The sequence below is a fragment of the Mesoplodon densirostris genome, chromosome 1 (assembly GCF_025265405.1).
Source record: "Mesoplodon densirostris isolate mMesDen1 chromosome 1, mMesDen1 primary haplotype, whole genome shotgun sequence".
Lineage (NCBI taxonomy): Eukaryota > Metazoa > Chordata > Mammalia > Artiodactyla > Ziphiidae > Mesoplodon > Mesoplodon densirostris.
In genome coordinates, this window is record NC_082661.1 from 64,064,349 (window position 1) to 64,085,063 (window position 20,715).

General features: G+C 37.4%; 1 protein-coding gene across 2 annotated transcripts; it reads right to left on the reverse strand.

Moving 5' to 3' along the window:
* Positions 1 to 2,821: 2,821 nt before the first annotated feature.
* On the reverse strand, positions 2,822 to 18,021 carry C1QTNF7 (C1q and TNF related 7). Of its 2 annotated transcripts, XM_060085667.1 has the most exons (4): positions 18,006 to 18,021; positions 15,779 to 15,883; positions 9,164 to 9,409; positions 2,822 to 3,453 (listed from the first exon to the last, which is right to left on the reverse strand). In XM_060085667.1, the coding sequence occupies exons 2-4, from the start codon at positions 15,843 to 15,845 to the stop codon at positions 2,822 to 2,824; spliced, it is 945 nt and encodes a 314-aa protein (XP_059941650.1). In that variant the 5' UTR covers positions 15,846 to 15,883; positions 18,006 to 18,021. The 2 variants fall into 2 exon arrangements, with proteins under 2 accessions (XP_059941650.1, XP_059941670.1); XM_060085687.1 differs by lacking the exon at positions 15,779 to 15,883.
* Positions 18,022 to 20,715: the final 2,694 nt, after the last annotated feature.

The following is a 20,715-nucleotide window of genomic DNA, read 5'->3' on the forward strand; positions in this document are numbered from 1 at the left end:
CTGGTTCAGTCTCAGAAAGTTGTGCTTTTTTAAGAATTTGTGCATTTCTTCCAGGTTGTCCATTTTATTGACATATAGTTGCTTGTAGTAATCTCTCATGATCCTTTGTATTTCTAAAGTTTCAGTTGTTACTTCTCCTTTTTTTTCATTTCTAATTCTATCGATTTGAGTCTTCTCCCTTTTTTTCTTGATGAGTCTGGCTAATGTTTTATCAATTTTGCTTTTCTCCTCAAAGAACCAGCTTTTAGTTTCATTGATCTTTGCTATTGTTTCCTTCATTTCTTTTTCATTTATTTCTGATCTGATCTTTATGATTTTTTTCCTTCTGCTAAGTGGGTTTTTTTTTGTTGTTGTTGTTCTCATGTTCTTTTGACTAATGTGTTCTTTCTGTATTTTATCAATCTTTGTAAGTGGCTTTAAATCCTTCTGGATTTGAAAATAGGTTTTGTAATGAAAAACATTTAAGAGATAAGTAAGTAAAGAATGTCCAAAAATGAATGCATTAAAGGTTCATGATCAGAAGAAAATTTAAATTACATAATACTCTTATGGGTTTTGACTGTCTGCAATGACTTCTCCATTTTCAGTTTCTCCAGCAAATCCCATAGTCTTCAAAGGGCCAATATTTTGTTGTTCCCCACATTAGCTTCTTCCATTGGCTGTTTTTTAAATACTTTATTGTTTGGAATTCCAGGTTCAGATGCTATTTAGAGGTAGGTGACTATCTCAAACACCTCTTCTCTCTGTTCTTTGTCTAATCTTTATTGCCCTTGGTCTCCCAGATACATGTCCTGACTCAGAAGGAGAGAAACAAGTGGATAATGCATGGTAGGCAGAGGAAGGTGATGAAAGCAAGATAGACCTGCAATATGGGAGAAGGAAGTATTGTCTTTATGCACAGCTGCTTGATCATTGTAAATTTCACCATTGATAATAGTAGCACCCAGCTCTGGAACACACAGGGGTTTCACACTTTCTCATGAATAAAGTCCCCAGTCCTCAGGTAGACATTTGAGACTTTTGAAATATGGCCTATGGATTCTTCTTTTTGGTCTCTGTTCTCACTTTCATGCTTTGTCCCCATTGTTCCCTCTGTTGGAAGTTCCCTTCCTCCATTTTGGCCACTCCACTTCTTATCTGTCACTTCAGGCCAAGGGGGCAGATACTTCCCTAGTTGTTTTCTCTTATATCCAGTTTTGGAGTTAACATGTTCCCCTCAGCATTCCTTCTAAAATATTTTGACTTTATCTCCAGTTTAGCACTTAGCATATTTCAGCATGTTTATTTCCAGAATTCTAGGTATTTTGTGTTTGCGTGCATGTCATTTCCTTTCTTATGTCCTTAGAAAGTTGATGGCAGAGGCTGCTCTATATTCATCTTGGTGTTGCTCTTCCTCCACAGAACCCATTGTGATGATTCACACATAAGAGACATTAAATGATATTTATTAAATGTAAGAGCAAAGAGAGGAATACATGGAAGGAGGATCAGATGATGCCAAAAAGGAGGCGGCAAGAGAACAACATTACTATCAGCCAAGGGAGTGTGGGTGAGAGTATTATGGGTGAGATTAACTGAGGAATTGCAGTTCAGTGGCGAACAAGATGTTGACACTAAGAAAAAGTGGAACTAAGGTATGTGTGAAACTTTGAAGAGACAGCTATTTGCTCAGATATTTGGTCACAACCTCTTCTCCTCCTGTTCACTCCTCCCATCAACTTATTCATAAATCAATGGTCATATGCTTTGCTTTATTTGAATTTAATACTTGGGAAATCCATAAGAAATAATGTCTTACTATAATGTAAAGTAGTGTCCTTATCTGTGAGAAAGCTAAGAGGACAAATATATGTCCTGGGAAACCATCACAATAAAGAATTTAGGAGAATGATCTACTGACTGGTCTCTGTAACCTGTTTCTCTTCATTTCCATTACTCCTCCCAGTGTATCTCTAGATTTTTCACCCATTCCTGATTGCAAATACCAATGGTGTTTGAGGATGAGATGGGGAGAATGCAGCTTCTGAATTCCTTGTTTTATTTGCATACCTCCCACCTACTTAATAATATACACTTAGCACACATAATGTCCTTCCATGTGTAAAATCTTCTCTGCCCCCAACCACCAGGAACAGATGCCTCCAGCATCCAGTCAATTTATTTACCATGGTGCTCATCACACTGAACTCTGAGAGTGTGCTCATCACACATTAGCCTGTATGAAGGTACAGATATTATTTTATATCATTAAATCTGACCCAGCATCAGAGTGTCTGGCTCATATGGGCTCATTAAAGAGTTGTTGAGTGAATATATACAAGCATGAAGGAGTGAATAATATAGTAAAATAATCAATTCTCTTTAGCTTGCTTGAAATTACTTGGCTTCTCTTACCTTTGGATTTTTACTTTTTGAGAATAGTCAAGGACTTTGGGATGTTATGACTCTCTTAAGTAACAGGCAAAAATGTAATTTTATGAAGATTTAATGATATAATATCATTGCCAGCTGGTTTTAGCACTCAGGGAATTTAATAGAAAATTTGTAACATTGTCTTTAATTTGTTTAAATATTTATGAACATCACTTTTGAGAAAACATATCTGGGGTTATTGTTTTATAGAATTCATTTTGGTGTGGTTTCAATGGTTTGGTGGTTCAACCTGTTTTAATAAATTCTACTAGAACTATCTGTAAATTCTCTGGAATCTGAGTGGGTGTCTTTTTGGATCTCATTTCTGCTTGTCCCACCTTCCAGGGCCCCAGATTAAATCAATGTGTCTGCCACAAGGATCTTGGGACATTCAGACCAGCAGTCCTCATCAGAGCTCGTCATCATCTGATATGGAGTCTAGATAATCTGTGTCAACATATAGGAGAAATCCAGAGAACAAACTGTCTGCCCAACCTGGGTCCGAGAAGAGGCCGTTCTGGTCAGTGAAGAAGATCTCCAGCCAAACTTCATCTTCTGGCTGCAGATAGATGACTGTGGACCCTGAAGCCACATCATGGTTTCCTGTGTTGGCATCAAAGGTCTTTATGCGGTACTGCCCATTGTGTACCAGCCCAATTGCCAGATGCTTATTTGCCAATGTGATATCGTAAGAAAAGTAATAGATTCCTGGGAAAGCACAGATGAACTTCCCTGTTGCAGGGTTGTAGTGCTCTCCCTCATTGAAGAGGACCTTGTTAAATATAATTGGTAACCTTTCTTCTGGGTAGCTGGTTGTGATGCCAACAGAAAAGGCAGATTTGAGCACGATGCTTCCACATCTACAAACACCAGGCAGCCCTGTGTCCCCTTGCTCTCCTCTGTCTCCCTTTGGTCCAGGAGGCCCAACAGGACCTACTTCTCCTTTCTCTCCCTCAGGTCCCATGGGTCCTTTCTTCCCAGTCTCTCCTTGGTCCCCTTTCTCTCCAGCAAGGCCCAGTGGTCCAGTCTTACCTCTCAAACCTTCAAAAAGAGTTTATAGTTTAATTAACAGTTTCTGTAAATATAGAGTCACAAACAACATGCCCACATACCCTAAATTTTTTTCCTCAGTCAACTTTCAACAGTATACTACTACATAATTAATATTTAAATAAATCACTGATGCACTAAAATGGAAATAGAAAAATTTCATCAAAATGTCAAGAACATTTTCCTGAATATGTGAGAACTCATTTAAAACCTGATTAATTTAAAATAAGTAACCGTCATTTTGATGACACATTACCTGCTGCTAAATTAGACACATATAGATACTTATCTCTATAGGAGGAATTCAAGGAGCATGATATGATTCCCCAGAGTGAGGTCATGGGGGCAGACAGAACAAGATGAATCCTTAGAGGCTACTTAGTCTTATGAGCCATTCTACTTCTATCAGGATTATTAATATTGGGTTGGCCAAAAAGTTTTGTTTGGGTTTGGAAAAAACCCGAACTCACTTTTTGGCCAACCCAATAAAAAGTTAATCAAAGTGAGATTAGCTCATATTTATTGAACATTTACAATGTATCAGGGTTAATGCTTTAGGTGCATGCATTATATTCTTTAAGCCCTGCACAACTTTATGAACTAAGAATTATTATTACTTCTGCTGTAGATGAGAAAACTGAGCCATGGAGAAATTAGTTTGCTCAAGGAAACAGAGCTAGGGAGTGATGGAGCTGTGATCTGAACTCATGCCTGCCTGACTCTGGCATCTGAACAACTGGGGCAGTGGCCAGAGTGTCATTTGTATAGTGCACCACAGTAAGGGCTCTTCAATATGTCATGATAACCAGACAACAGTGACTGCCACCACTGTGCAGGAGTTCTTTTTTGGAGGAGAAAACTGAATCCCAGAGGGGTGAAGAAACTTGCTTCAGTAGCAAGACTAGGACTGGAATCCAAGTCTTAGCCTAGTGATGTTTCTCCTTCATCAAAATGCCTCTTACTTTTGGGGCTGAAATAAAAAAAAACTTTAATTCTTTTTGGCTCTGCAGCTAAATGGTTGTATTATTTTAGGCAAGTCCTTTACTTTCTCTGGGTCTCCATATTTGTAGAAAATACATAAAGGCTGTGAAAGGATTTCAACAAATTCAAAATCATCATACTGGAATATTTTCTGTTTGTTCATATATTTATATCTACAGATCAACCATAAGCTAAATGTAGAGAAAATGTGATCATAGGTTGAAAGTGATAAACAAAATCTATTTAATTTTTAAACCTTATATGTAATAACAGTGACTTAAAAGCATAAAAAATGTCATTCAATTTTATGGCCAAATCCATTCCATAAATATTTTCTTGAAAAGTATCCAAATGATTGGTAATTTGTAATGCACTTTTGTAGTCAGGGTAAGCATATTTTTGTTATATTGTGTACTTTTACTCTTAACTATGTATTTGTTCTCAGGAACTTTTATTAAGCTAAACCTTTTATCTTGATAGTGCTTTGATATCATTTATTTGAATATTACACATACATCAATGTATGAATTTGATCATTTTTCAGTTATTTGGCAAATTTAGCAATGAAATGTTCTGGATAATACAAGTTTCAGGAGAATTAAAGCTTTACCCTTAAAACATCAAGTATTTTGTTTCAGTAATTTTAGAAAGAGGTTGTGTAATAATTTATGATGCCTAGAAAATGCTAATAATGAATGTAACCTTTTTTTTTGGTGACTAGGATCAGCATTGTTACTGATCATAGGACCATCTTCCAGCTCTAGATGACTTTTATTATTAAGTCGAAATTCCACTAGCTCCAGCCAGAACAAACTGGTATTTATTTCTGGAAATAAGGCCATAATAGTCTAATCTTTCAATGTTTGTTTCTTTTTGGTAGAAATGAAATATGAATACTATTTTACTATTAAATTAACTTTCGAATCAAGGACTACAACTTATACATTGTTATTTTATTTTCAATAGGAGCTAACTTTTGCTGTCTTCATCAGTGACTGATGCATCAATAAAAGACATTTTGGCATCAGTAACAATTTCTGCCATTAAATTTCATTATGTACTGAAATTTCTTTGCCTCTATAACTTTGGGCACATCACTTATTGTCTTAGTTTCAAATGCCCCTTTTGTACTATGAAGAAATTGGATCTAAGTTCACTCTAAAGCCATTGGGAAAGTAGTAAACAGTGACTCAGTAGACTTGACAAGCCCTAATTCAGTCATGGATTAGTTAGGTGACTGTGAAGAAGGGGCTTTACCTCTCTGACTTTAGTTTCCCAGTCCTTGAAACGAAGGTGTTGGACTAGATTGCTTGAAGTTTCATCCTCTTGAAAATTCTTTGAGATGAAACCGTAAATACTAAGATGCAATTTCACAATGCTAGCTGTGAAAAGATCTTTATAATCTCAACACTTGGATCTCTATAGCTATTTAATATTTTGAACTGCTGAGAGTTAGATAATCAGGGACTAGTGGTAATAATTTACAGTAATTCTTTCTGTTTGTATGAAGGATTTACCCTTGTGATAAAAGCCAATTAATGAAGAATGGAATGAAGGGATAAATCATTCCCCCTCCCTATTCAGTCAGACATATGCTGGGTAGAGAGGAGAATTATGGAGTGTTAGTCTATGCTTAGATACTGAAGCTTAGAGAGAAAGAATTTCTTCTTAGTTCTCCACAAAACAAGCTTACAAGGATTTTTTCTTCAGTGCCATTTCTTTTTTCCATCCATCCATCCATCCATCCATCCATCCATCCATCCATCATCCATCATATATGTATGTGTGCATGCATACATTTATCTAAACCATCTAATACTGATTGGTCATCCACTACATGCCAGGCACTGTTCCAAGGGCTGAATGCCATTGACATGAATGACGCCTGTCCTACCCTCAAGTTAGCTGTTATGACATATTATGTTGTGATCTGCAAATATGGGCCATAGCTAAGTTCATGAATATCCGAAGCCATATAATGAAGTAGAATAATCTGTTCATGAGGTGGTTCTAGTGTTATTTGAAGATATTTATGTGGATGTGCATTCACATTAAATTAAATTTGAAAAATATGCTACCACAATAATTGCTATAGACCCATGTGGGAGACAGATATTTTTACAGAAAATTGATAATTCAGTATAATAAACTCTGTATTTGTAATTTAGAGGAGAGAAGCTGGAGAAGACATATACTTGACCTTGCCAGGGGGTTGAGGTGGATGCGGTGGGGATGAATGAGAAGACATATATGGTATTAAAGGGGAAACAGGAAGCAGAAGCTTCCAGCCAAGTTGTGTCCAGTTCCAGCCACATTAAAAGCTAATTCTCAAAGCCAGAGGACTCTGTTCTTATTGTTTGTAAATGAGGTGTGCTTCTCCTCATTGATCACAAAGGCATTCTTACCTTTCTTAGCTGTCGTATATCCTTACTTGTGTATGTATCAATATATATTAGATTTAAATAACTAAGGTTGGGCAAGTTTTATTTTTTTACTTTTGAATCTCAATTTTGTCATTTGTAACATTATTATTATTATTGATTATAATTTTAGCTAATAAGGTTATGGCTGAAATTAAGTACTAAATGTAAAATTGCTGACACACAGTAAGTTCTTAATTAATGGTGATGATGATGATGATGATGATAGTGACATATTGTAATCATATGTTTCCATATTGGCCTCCCCCACCCAAATGTTTGCATATTAAGTCAGGGACAATGTATTGTTCATGTTTGCATTCCCTAGAACAGTGTTCTCAACTGGGAGCAATTAAACACTGCCCACCAAGGGAAAGTTGGCAATGCCATAAGACATTTTGGTTGTCACAATTGGTGGGGGATGTCACTGACATCAAATGGGATGCTGCTAAATGTCATTCAATGCACCAGATAGCCATCCCACAGTTAATAATTATTTGGACCCAAATATCGTCAGTGTGGAGGTTGAGAAACACTGGTTTAGAACAATACTGGAGAGCAAGAGGTGCACAAAAAAATTTGTTAAATGAAAAATGCATGAATGGATGGATGAATGAATGGATTGATGAATATGGGGATAGCTGATTTCATATATGGTTAAAATTGTCGCAATTACGAACATTCAATTTGCTCTGAATACATATCCGTATACATATCTTTAAATAACACTAGAACTACCTCATGAAATGGATAGCTAATTTCTAGTTTATTATAAGGATTTGGATATTCACAAACTTAGCTGAGACTAATATTTTCAGATCACAGTGTAATAAATAATAACAGCAAACATTTACGGAATGCTTACTACATGACACTTATTCTATTGAGTACTTTACATGTATTATCTTCCTTAATCTTCACAATGACACTTACTACCCCCGACTTACAAATAAGGAAACTGAGGCTCAAAAATGTTTTTTTCTCAAGGATACTAAGTTAGTAATTGAAGATGTCATGTCTTTCTGACTCCAGTGAATGTTTCTGTGACTCCCACATTATTGCTTCTAGACACAATAAACTAAAAGGGACAGTAATATCGAACTATGATCCTGGTGTTATTATTATAGGATTTCAAATGTATTCATGATCATGATACAGCAGTAAGAGTGTTCATATGTGCTACCAAATAGAGCCTTTGAAAGATGAAATGTAAGCTCCAAATGAAAAATTCTTTATCTGATGTTGAAAATTTACCTAAAGATACTTTATCTAGTGTTGATTAAGGGTCATAGATTCAGTAGCTTCTTATTTGCCAAATATTTTCTGCATGATAAATTCAGCAATGAATTGGTATCTAATCTTCTGAATATATATTATGATATTGTTTCATATAATAACAGTAAATCACGTGCAATGACTAGATAGAGATGTATTTCTTAGATCTACTGATTTTTTCTTCCTGTCTTTTGTTCCACATTTTACACTCAGAAACTTGTTTTCAAAGATTGATTCCATCCAAATTTTCCTCTTTTAGGGTTAACACAGCCTTGCTAGAGTTTCAATTCTGTTTACTTTGAAGGATTGCAGAATCTGGCAAGCTTCATGGGCCAACTTATTTGTGGGGAAAAAAGTGAAAATTACTGAAAGAGTAGGACACAATTGTGTTGCTGTAAAGAGCAATAAGACATCTATATTTCAGCTGCTACAGGACAGGTGGGAGAGTGTTGAACTAGGAAAGGTAGGCTATACAGTATTATTGTCATTTCCTTTGTGACAAGTAAGCCTTTTGTGTCTTTGTTAAGGATATGAGTGCAGAACAGGATGGCCCCTGTGCTTTTGGCTCCTAGTTCCCGCCTCTCCTTCATCTCTCTGTCTCCTCCCCATCCATTTGTCTGTGTATCCATCCATGCTCTTTCGCATGCAGCCATTGCCCGCTGGCTGTACCAGCCCAGAGGTCATGGACATCAGATGTTCCAGATGACTCCAGCTCTGCCAGTCACTAGACATGCACTTCCGTCTTCAGTAATTCATTTAATCATGCTACCGCTCTGTGTTCTCATGTATAAAACGTGATCACGTCCCCTTGAAAGAGTTGCCATTACGATGCAATGAGAATGCAGGTAGAGGGTTTAGAGCAGTATCTGAAGCATAGTGAGGACTCAGTAAATTGTTACGATTAATGAAGGTGAAGTTGAGAAGGGATTTAAAGGGCAATTCTCATTAGAAAAAGCAACAAAACAAGGGAGTGATTTTCAGGTGGGGGTGACAGAGGGTGTTTTTTATGGAACTTCATTCATTACCTGCAGCCCCCTTTTCACCTTTCTCTCCTTTCCTGCCGTCTCTACCATCTCGTCCTGGAAGGCCGATCCGACCATGGGGCCCAGGGGAACCATTTGCTCCAGGGGGGCCTGGAGGTCCAGGTAAGCCAGGAATGCTACAGATATATCTTGGGGAGTAGCTGTCTCCTTTGAACTGATTACCCCGAGGTTGTCCACTCGCACAAATGGCAAAACTTGTAACATAGAGCAAGACAAACATCTTTGGCTCTGGAAGAGAAACACACGGACATAAATGCACCCTCTTAGGTGGGGTTTTTGGCATACTGAACATGAGAATGGACATTTGCAAAAATTCACCCCAGGGCTCACCTCTCCATGTGTGTCTAAATACCCTGTTTGCCCTAATAATTCCATTGAAAATTATTAACACTTAATTGATAGAGAGTTCTCAGTGCCCCACACAAGGGTTGATGGAGATGAAGTCGGTGAAGATTTTTAAAATTCCAGAATAAATCACTTTGTTGCATTTTCTTTTCTGCAGGAATCAATGGTGGACTTTGAAAAACAATGTTTTGCTTTTGCAAAAGTACACATTTTTAAAAGGAAAATTAGAGATGCAAATGAATAAGATAAACATTAAAGTTATTCTCACCACTCACAGATAATTACTCTTTACATTTTGACGTATGCATCCTTCTGGTGTTTTCTTTCTGTGCTATGAAGAAAAGTGATGTTATGACATTCCTGCAAGCCTTTAACTTTTCTTCACTTAACAATATGTCGTGAGCATCTTCCCATGTCAAAAATTATTCATAATATAAAAAAAATTGTTGCATTTTCCTCTACTATCCTTTATGTACAACATTCCCCATTATAGACATTTGCTTACAGTTTTCTGCTAGTATAAACATTATGTACAACATTCCCCATTATAGACATTTGCTTACAGTTTTCTGCTAGTATAAACACCATGCTAGACAGACATCTTTATATCTAATCTTTGCATGCTTACACAGTCATTTTCTTAGAATTTATAGGCTTTTTAAAGCAAGAGAAAGGAAGTGACATTTTCAGGAAAATCATGTTTTTCATTTGATAATCATGTATAATGCCAATTAGTGTTAATTGGAGTACTGTGCATGTCCTGAGTGGAAGTGTCTCAAACTTTAATTTAAAATTTTCAGGATATAATGCCCTACTGTCCCATTAAGCTGTTAGCACTGGGGCTCAATTAAAGAGCTGAGTGAAATTAAATCATGCATGTTGCCACATGGTCTGAGTGAAGCAGGCAACAGATCTCTTCAGCTCTGATCTAATGGGATTTGGTTTTTCCCTCCACAAAGCCTGGCCACTGAGGATGATAGATCATTTATTAGCATCACATTTGGCATATAAGCTGAGGGGTGTGTAGTGTAGGCTTGGGACACATGATTTTCTAGGCTAATGTCTTAGAGCTATCAGCATCTTGGGTGGGAGTATACATGTGATTCTGGGGTGATATAAATGAGCAGTTTTTGCACGGTTGGACCTATGCTTTAATAAGAAATCTGTGGAAACAAACTAAAAATCTATCGACAGATGAATGGATAAAGAATATGTGGTATATATATATGCATACACACACACACATACACAGTGAAATATTAACCATAAAAAAGAATGAAATAATGCCATTTGCAGCAACATGGATGGACTTAGAGATTATCATACTATGCAAAGTAAGTCAGAAAGAGAAAGATATGATGCCATATCAAATACCATATGATATCACTTATATGTGGAATCTAAAATATGATACAAATCAACATATCTACAGAATGAAAACAGACTCACAGATATAGAGGACAGACTTATGACTGCCAAGGGAGAGGGTGTAGGGGAGGGAAGGATTGGGAGTTTGGGATTAACAGAGGCAAACTATTATATATAGAATGGATAAAAACAAGGTCCTACTGTATAGCACAGGGAACTATACTCAATATCCTTTGACAAACCATTATGGAAAATAATGTGAAGAAGAATGTATTTATATGTCACTTTGTTGTACAGAAGACATTAATACAACATTGTAAATCAACTATACATCAATAAAATTAAAAAAAAGAAATCTGTACAATGCTTGTGTATATGCCTGGTATATACTTGCCAAAAGGAGATAATCATAACAAGTGGGAAAAGCAATTGGATAAGAGTTTCTTTTTTTTTTTGACAGCCACATCAGAAAATGAACCAGCACACTGTACCACTTTTATAGCGCCCATGAGGAAATTGTAACATCTTGGAATTAGATCCAGAAATTTGCCAGAACATAGGAATGACAAACTGAGAAAAACATAGTGTGCATATGTGGTTCAAAATAAGTCTGATTCCTAGAAATCTAATTAGTGAAAAACTGAAGCAACTTATCCAAATATAGGCTCTGTATCCTTGACCACATCTCCATGTTACCAGTGCTCTTATCGCCCCCACCAAAAAAAATCAAAGAGAACATTTTTCTATGCCCTGTCTGCTTATAGAACACAAACTCAAAATTATTTATCTTATTACTCACCTGGGATTAAGGCACGTTTTGAAAAGCCCAGCAGATCTGATAAACATACCAGCCCTTCCAAAGGTGCCTCAGATGAAAGAAAATGGAAAGAATCTTTTATTCAAACCCTTGTCAGTTAAAACAAGACAGGATGATTAAATTGCTAGATCTTCCACCTTGCAAAAAACTGATTAGAGGAAACTTTGAGAAGGGATTTAAAAGAGGAGAACAGATACTTATAAGGAGGCTTTTTTTTTTTTTTTTTTTTTTTTCCGGTATGCGGGCCTCTCACTGTTGTGGCCTCCCCCGTTGCGGAGCACAGGCTCCGGACGCGCAGGCTCCGGACGCGCAGGCTCAGCGGCCATGGCTCACGGGCCCAGCCGCTCCGCGGCATATGGGATCCTCCCAGACCGGGGCACGAACCCGTATCCCCTGCATCGGCAGGCGGACTCTCAACCACTTGCGCCACCAGGGAGGCCCATAAGGAGGCTTTTAACCAGACATGGAATGCGATGCTGTAGCTGAAGCCAGGAGCTGATCCTAAGAGGGACTTGAAACGATCTGGTGAGAAGGTGCTTTGGGCAGTGGCATCTCAGACACTGGTGGAGATGCTGAGAACACACACGCCAATAGTTGGGGATCAGTCTATGAAGGAGCGTTTGGTCAGAGTTGAGGTTATGATGGATAGAGGATGCAAAAATTTTAAGGATGTGCTTGGAAGAGGGATGTTAATATTTCCAAGAGCCAGGCAAAGGTACTCAAAGAAAGAATAAATTAAAACAACTGAAACAAAGATATTCGTTCAACAAATAGTTTGCAATTCTTTGACAAATGCACTAGAGTATTCTCTGCACAGTAGTTTAAATGCTGAAAGCATTCCCAGTTTGAATACTTTGAAAGGTGCTCAGAATGGTTATCCATTAATAATCCTCATCAGAATTGAGGGATGAGGTGTTGTTGCACCTGACCTGTGATGATGACATAATGGTGAGTGGCTTGGGTTGAGGCTTGGAACTCAGATCATCAGGATGACAAAGGGGTGTGGGTTATAATGGAAAACTACAGTGGCATTATCTGGTAATGGTTCTTCATTTCATTTAAAAGTCAAAAGCCTCATGGTACATGGTCTACAAGGCCCTACTTGATTGGTTACCCACCTTTCTTATCTCCCTAACTTCATCTTCTTCTACTCCCTTCCCACTTCCTCATCATCTGTCACACTGTATTCCTTGATGTTTCTCAAAGATGCCAGATACGCTCTGACTTAGGGCCTTCACACTATCTCTTCCCTCTGTCTGGAACTTTCTTCTCCAAGATGCCTACATGTCTCCCTCCCTCATCTGCTTCTGCCTTTGTTCAAATGCTACCATTTCACTAAAGCCAACCTTCACCTCTTCATCTAACATTGCAAACGACCTTCTCCTACCCATGACGTGCCCTCTTTCTGTTCTGTTTTTTTCTATTCTCCATTGTACTCATCATCCTCTAATTTACTAGATTATTCTTAATTTTATTATGCTTTTAAATTTGTAAATATCTCTATCTGATAGAATGTAAGCTTCATGAGGGCAGGGATCTTTGTCTTAGCCATTGATGTCTCCAACCACCTAGAATAGTGCTTAGCACAAAAAACTCAGGTTGAGGGCAAAGGAGATTTTGGGGGCAGGGAAGGTGTGATTTTTGTGGGAAAAAGACTAGATAGAAATTATGGAATATGAGAATATTACAAAAGAAAGAGGAAAGAGAGAATTTAAAGAAATATTCCTGGGGCCTATGGGTCCCTTTTGCAGTATCTGTTTGAGAAATACAGATAAAGGATATAAGCTGTTTTAATTTTGTATAGTCTAAAGTATTTAAAATATTTATTTTTGTATAGATAAAACATGAACCTTCATAAAATTAAAAAAAGATGCGCAACAAAAAGGAAATCTCTTCTCTTTCCTCTCAGTCTCCCAGACATGTAGGTTCCCTCTCTAGAGGCAATCACTGTTGCTAGTTTCTTGTGGGGCCTTCTGCCTGTAGGCATACTGAATGCAAATTCCTGCACCTTGCTTTTCCACTTAGCTTGGAGATATCAGTATATAGACAGAGCTGCCTCATTCTTTTTTTAGTCGCTATGGAATATCCATTGTAAGAATCTATTATATTTAACAAGTCACCTATTGATGGATACTTGGGACATTTTTATTCTTGTGGTATTACAAACAATAGTGCGATAGATATCTATATGTATATTCTTTGCATGTGGTTTCTGACATGAGCAGCAAATAGCTTTTCCCAGTATGTTTTTTCACTTCATTCATGTATTTTAAAAAATCTTTTTATCTTGAAGACATTTTTGGGGGTTCAATTTCTTGTGTTTAGAAGGTCTTCCCCACTTCAAGATAATAAAAATAATTCTCCCACTTTTCTTTCAATTTTATTTTCATTTTTTCACCTTTAAAATTTGAGCCATTGGAGTCTTTCTGATTAAAAAGTGTGAGGTAGGGATCCAACTTTATATTTTCAATACCTTGTATTAAAAAGATCCAACCTTTAACCACTGCCCCACTTGTTTGTGATGAATTTGGTTGTTCTGGCTGGGAATGAACTATGTGAGTCATGGCTCTATACACATTACAATACTTTTAAACAGCTTTTTGAGATTTAATTTACACACCATAAAACTGACCAATTTAAGGTATACAATTCAATGTACACCATAATCTAATTTTAGAACATTTTTAAAACTACAAAAAGAAACATACACATTAGCAGTCACTCCTCATACAAAACACTTTGAAAGATTTCATTCAATTATGTACATTTATGCAGAATATGTGCTAAAATGTATTACTTTTTTCCACTAGTGTGTTCCTTTGGAGTTAGAAAATCAAAGCTCTGGAAATATTGTTAATTTGAATAGATCTGTCCTGGATGTTAGTTGTGAATGACTCTCTATTCTATTTTTCTGTAAGGATTACAAAGTAACAGATCTTTAATTTTTTTAAATACCTATTTAAAAAATTATAATACTTTGTGGTACTGTAGATTTTGAAGCCTTCATGTTAATGTATATTTTGAATCTGTAAGTCAGGAATGTAGTATATAGTGTTTTGTAAATATTTTAAGTCATAAAACCCTTTGTTTTGGCTAAATTAGCTATAGAAAATACTTCGAGAAATACTGAATAAATCAGTGCAAAGATTCAACTTCTAGAAAATGTGCCCACAATTTGAGAGCTTTCAGTAAATAACATGTTTTTTCTTTATTATAAAATAAAATAAGCCCATGTATACATGGTCAAGTAATACTTGACAAGGGAGCCAAGAATACTCACGAGGCAAAATATAGTCTCTTCAATAAATAAATGGTGTTGGAAAAAACTAGATATTCACATGCAAATAAAAAAAAAAGAAATTGGAATCCTATCTCACACCACTCAAAAATATAACTCAAAATGGGTTAAGGACTTAAATGTAAGGCCTAAAATCATAAAGCCTCTGGAAGAACACACAGGGGAGAAAGCATTTGACACTGGTCTTGGCAACAGTTTTTTGAATATGACACCAAAAGCATAATCAACAAAAACAAAAATAAACAAGTGGGACTACATCAAACTAAAAAGCTGCACAGCAAAAGAAATGATCAACAAAATGAATAGGCAACCTATGGGGGAGAAAATTTGCCACTCATGTATCTGAGAAGAGGTTAATATCCAAAATACATAAAAAATTCATATTACTCAATACTAAAACCCAAATAATCCAATTAAAAATGGGTAAAGAATCTGAATAGACATTTTTCCAAAGAGGACATATGAATGGACAGCAGGTACATGAAAAGATGCTCAACATCACTTATTATCAGGAAATTGAAAATCAAAACCCCAATAAGCTATCACCTCACACCTGTTAGAATGGCCATCATAAAAAGACCAGAGATAATAAGTGTTGGTGGGAACATGGAGAAAAGGAGTACTGTACACTGTTGGTGAGAATATAAACTGCTACAGCCACTAGGGAAAACAATATGGAGATTCCTCAAGAAATTAAAAATAGAACTACCATATGATCCAGCAATATCACTTTTGGTAGTATCTATCTGAAGGAAATGAAAATAATTACCTTGAAGAGATGTCTGTATTCCCATGAAAACTCTAATTCGAAAAGGTACATGCACTCCAATGTTCATAGCAGCATTATTCACAATAGCCAAGATGTGGGAGAAACCTAAATTTCCATCAACAGATGAATGGATCAAGAAAATGTGATATGTGTGTGTGTGTGTGTGTGTGTGTGTGTGTATAAAATATACAATGGAATATTATTCAGCCACAAAAAAGAAGGAAATTCTGTCATTTGTGACAACATGGATGAACCTTAAAGGCATTATGCTAAGTGAAATAAATCAGACAGAGAAAGACAAAATATCTTGCTTATATGTGAAATCTAAAAAGCTTAACTCATAGAAACAAAGTAGAATTGTGGTTACCGGGGGCTGAAGTGTGGAGGAAACAAGGAGTTGTTGGCCAGAGGGTACAAACAAAGGATCTTCCAGCTATGAGATGAATATGTTTTGATGATCTAATGTATAATGTGGTGTCTATAATTAACAATACTGTATCATACACTTGAAAGTTGCTGAGAGAGTTGATCTTAAATGTTCTCATTACACACAAAAAATAATAATTACCTGAGGTGATGGATGTGTCAACTAATCTTATTGTGTTAATCATTTTGCAATACATATGTGTACCAAATCTTCATGTCATATACCCTAAACTTACACAACGTTATATGTTAATTATATCACAATAAAGCTGGAAAAAAATTAAAATGTAGTTGGTAGACATGTAAAATTGTCCACCTGCTGTACAAAACAGTACGGTGATTACTCGAAAAATTTAATATAGAATTATCATATAATCCAGCAATTCCATTTCTGGGTATACCCAAAAGTAGTGAAAGCAGGGGCTCAAATATGTTTGTATACCCATATTTACAGCAGCATTATTCACAATAGCCAAAAGGTGGAAGCAACTCAAGTGTCCATCAACAGATGAATGGTTAAACAAAATGTGGCACATACACACAATGGAATATTATTCAGCTTTTAAAGGAAGAAATTTTTGACACATATTACAATATGGGTGAATCTTGAAGACTTTAATGTCAAGTGAAATAAGCCAGTCACAAAAGGACAAATATTGTATGATTCTACTTATATGATGTGTCTAGAATAATCAACATTGTAAACACAGAAAATAGAATGGTGATTGCCAAGGGCTGGAGGGAGGGGAAAATGATGAGTGAGTGTTTAATGAAGACAGAGTTTCGGTTGGGGAAGATGAAAAGTTCTGGAGATGGATGGTGGTGATGGTTGTACAGCATTGTGAATGTACTAATGCTGTAGAACTGCATACTCTGGCAAATTTTATGTTGTGTATATTTTACCACAAAAAAACTAAGTAAAAAAAAAGATTAATTGGGATGTATGGAACCTACTAATATTCTTATTACTGTGCTTTAAAAACACCATTTACTCAATCCCCACACCACTTTTATGACGTTGGTGCTATTATCTTCACTTTACATATAATAAAATGGAGAGTCTGAGGGTTCAAGTCCACACAGCCCTAAAAATGGCCCAGGCAGGAGTTGAACTGAGCTCTTTTGTCTCTAAACACTTGGGTTTTCCCTGACATCATGTGAGGGAAGCTGTAACATTACTTCATGGCAAAGGGCTCGATTACTAATTCAAGTTGAAAATGTGTTTTGCTTGGAAATCATTAGGAGGAGGATAGGTAACCATGGAGGCCAAAACAAGACATATCCTTGGCCTGCAGGGGAAGGGATGTCACAACAGAAGGGTTTGTCATCCTCTGTCTGCACTAGGAGTGCACTGTGAGCAAGACGGGATCGGACCTGAGCTGATCACACCCCAGTGCCTTCTGTTTGTTCTTCCTAAGCTCTCCCTTTGGGGCCCTGGTTTTCTTTCTCAGAACGGCTTCTTCTGTTGGCCACGAAGTCCCTTCCTTCTCCTGTCTCTACTGCACCCAGCATAGCCACACAACCACATTGTGTTATGGCTAACTATTGCTTTTTCTTCACCAGAATGCAAACTCTATCATGAGCATTTAGGACAAAGACTGATCTACAGTAGAGGCTCAACAAAGGTTGAATGAAGGAAAATATTCATCAATATTTATTCTTATAAACAGTTCATAATTTATAAAGCTTTGTCTGCTGTATTTAAAAGGCTATGATGGCACAACAGTAATCTGTTCTAACATCTGTCAAATATTTTGTCATCTACAGAGTGACATTAAGCCTGTATCATCTTCCCAAGGACCCTTTTGTGGTAGGTCGGACAGGGAACCAATGTCCAGAGAAGTCAGCTAACTTGTTTATGGTCACAAAGCTAGTGTCAGCCCAGAGATTTGAACGCAGGTTTTCAGTTTCATGGATTCTTCTTCCAGAGCCATCTGTTTAATAAACTCAAAAGCTACCATAATGAAATAGGACATTGCAGCCACATCTGCCAAAATTCTAAAAAAAGAGTAAACACCATACCTTGCTCTGGGATGGTGGGTTGCTCCAGAATTCTAAATCCACAAGAGACTGAGGATCTTTCATGAGAGCTCAGAGAAAATCTTGCTTTGGTACCAGACAGAAAAGCAGATCCAAGTTCTCAGAGGTTTCCAAATAGTTGTGCTAAAAATAATTCTCTCCATTAGTCCCAAAGAGCCAGAGGCACTGGAAGTCATTCATTGGGTGAGGCTCAATCAGGGCCAGTTAAAAACCTCGATTTTGTTTGAGTTAAACCTGAAAGTGCCTGCTTTTCTTGACCGTTAACTGTAGAGGTGCCTCCATCTCTGTGTGTTGTGGCCTCGTTTTCAGATTTGTTTACTTAATTTTTTCCCCTCTTCATTTGTTTTCCACTGAGTGGATGTTTCAGGAAAAAGAATTACTCACTGACTGGAAATTAGTTGTTATCTTAGAGAGAAAAGGTTATGTCCTTTTTGAGCATTTTCAACGTAGAATATTCAGATTCTGGAAGTGGGATTGTGTCTCATGAGATAACAAGGAAAGATGTCCCTATTCTGGGTAAATATGGCAGGAAAATGGTCCCTCATCCTATGTGCTGCAAAATGAAAGAGGGTGATGAATACTCTACTGCTGTTTTCTTTGTTCTCTGAATGGATAAATGATTGGATATTTTCAGAAGACTAATAGGTCTTTGTTTGTATAGAGAATGGATCACAGCTCAAAAGGCAGAATGGTTCTCCAGACCTTATGACGACTCATCTTCAGTGCTATCAATTTCTTTTTGTCCTTTTGATATGAACTTCATGTATATCCTTACAACAGCAGTATGTAATTCATGATGGCGTTTATGGAAACTGAGGGACTTAAATGTTTTTTTTTTTTTTATCTTGCTTTCCCCACCATTCTTCTCAAGTTATTAAGAATGCTAATTGAAAGAAATATTTCCAGTTGGGGAAATGGGCACGAATCAAAAATTTGACCAAGAAGATTCGTGGGCTTTATTTTGCCTTAGCTATCCACCCTCCCATCTGGAGGACAGTCTTTTTTTTTTTTTTTTTTTTTTTTTGCTGTATGCGGGCCTCTCACTGTTGTGGCCTCTCCCGTTGTGGAGCACAGGCTCCGGATGCGCAGGCCCAGCGGCCATGGCTCACGGGCCCAGCCGCTCCGCGGCATATGGGATCCTCCCAGACCGGGGCACGAACCCGTATCCCCTGCATCGGCAGGCGGACTCTCAACCACTGCGCCACCAGGGAGGCCCTGGAGGACAGTCTTTTGAATTTATTGGCTGTCCAAAATCTGAGTGCCAACATAGAGTCATAAAAATAATGCCTTGAGCATAGAAGTGAGTCACAGTTTTTGCTAAAGTAGAGTAGGATCTTAATCAGAGAGAGTTTCCTCATCCTCAAAATAAAATGGTTGTCCTTATATTACTCAGCTATAAAATGGAATGAAATTGAGTTATTTGTAAAGAGGTGGATGGACCTAGAGTCTGTCATATACAGTGAAGTAAGTCAGAAAGAGAAAAACAAATACTGTATGCTAACACACATATATGGAGTCTAAAAAAACAGTATTGATGAAGCTAGTGGCAGGGCAGGAATAAAGACACAGAGGTAGAGAACAGACTTGAGGACATGGGGGGGGGAAGGGAAAGCTAGCACAAAGTGAGAGAGTAGCACTGACATATATACAATACTGAATGTAAAATGGATGGCTAGTGGGAAGCTGCTGCATAGCACAGGGAGATCAGCTCGATGCTTTGTGATGACCTAGAGGGGTGGGATAGGCAGGGTGGGAGAGAGGCTCAAGAGGGAGGGGATATGGGGATATATGTATACATATAGTTGATTCACTTTGTTGTACAGCAGAAACTAACACACCATTGTAAAGCAATTGTACTCCAATAATGATATAAAAAAATAAAATGGTTGTCCTTGATTATTTCTAAGTTTTCTCACCGTTCTTAATATTCTCTCATCTTGTGCCTCATGAGGTGGAACTTAAAAAATAATGTCAGCCACTCTATACCTTACATACAAGTAGAGATACAAGTCACCTGGAAGGGGATACTTGTTATTGAGAGAGGTTACTCAGGTGACTCTCCACATAAAGGGAAGCACTTGGTAGTGGTTTGATGAAGGTTTTCCTCTCAGGGACCCTTGGCTGGAGAGGGGTTGAGACTATTTACTTAAAGCATCCAGGGCCTTCTGGAAAGGAAGGAACCAAGGAACCAGCCCCTTCTTTCCATGATGTAAACTTAAAGAAATTAGTCATGGATGACAGGGTTGGTTTGGTCCAAAGCCTGCTGTGAAGAAAGAATACTGTGGACCACAGAATGGAATTGAGAGGGAGGTACTTGGGAGTCTGGGCCAAAAGCATTAAAGGATTTGGGGGTGGCTGGTTTTGGTGGAGTACGTGGATGAAGCTGAAATTTCGTCTGTCTTCAGTGATTCTCTCATCGTAGCTCTCCTTTGGGGAACAGTGGTTAACACACAGTGGTGAATTAAGAGGGT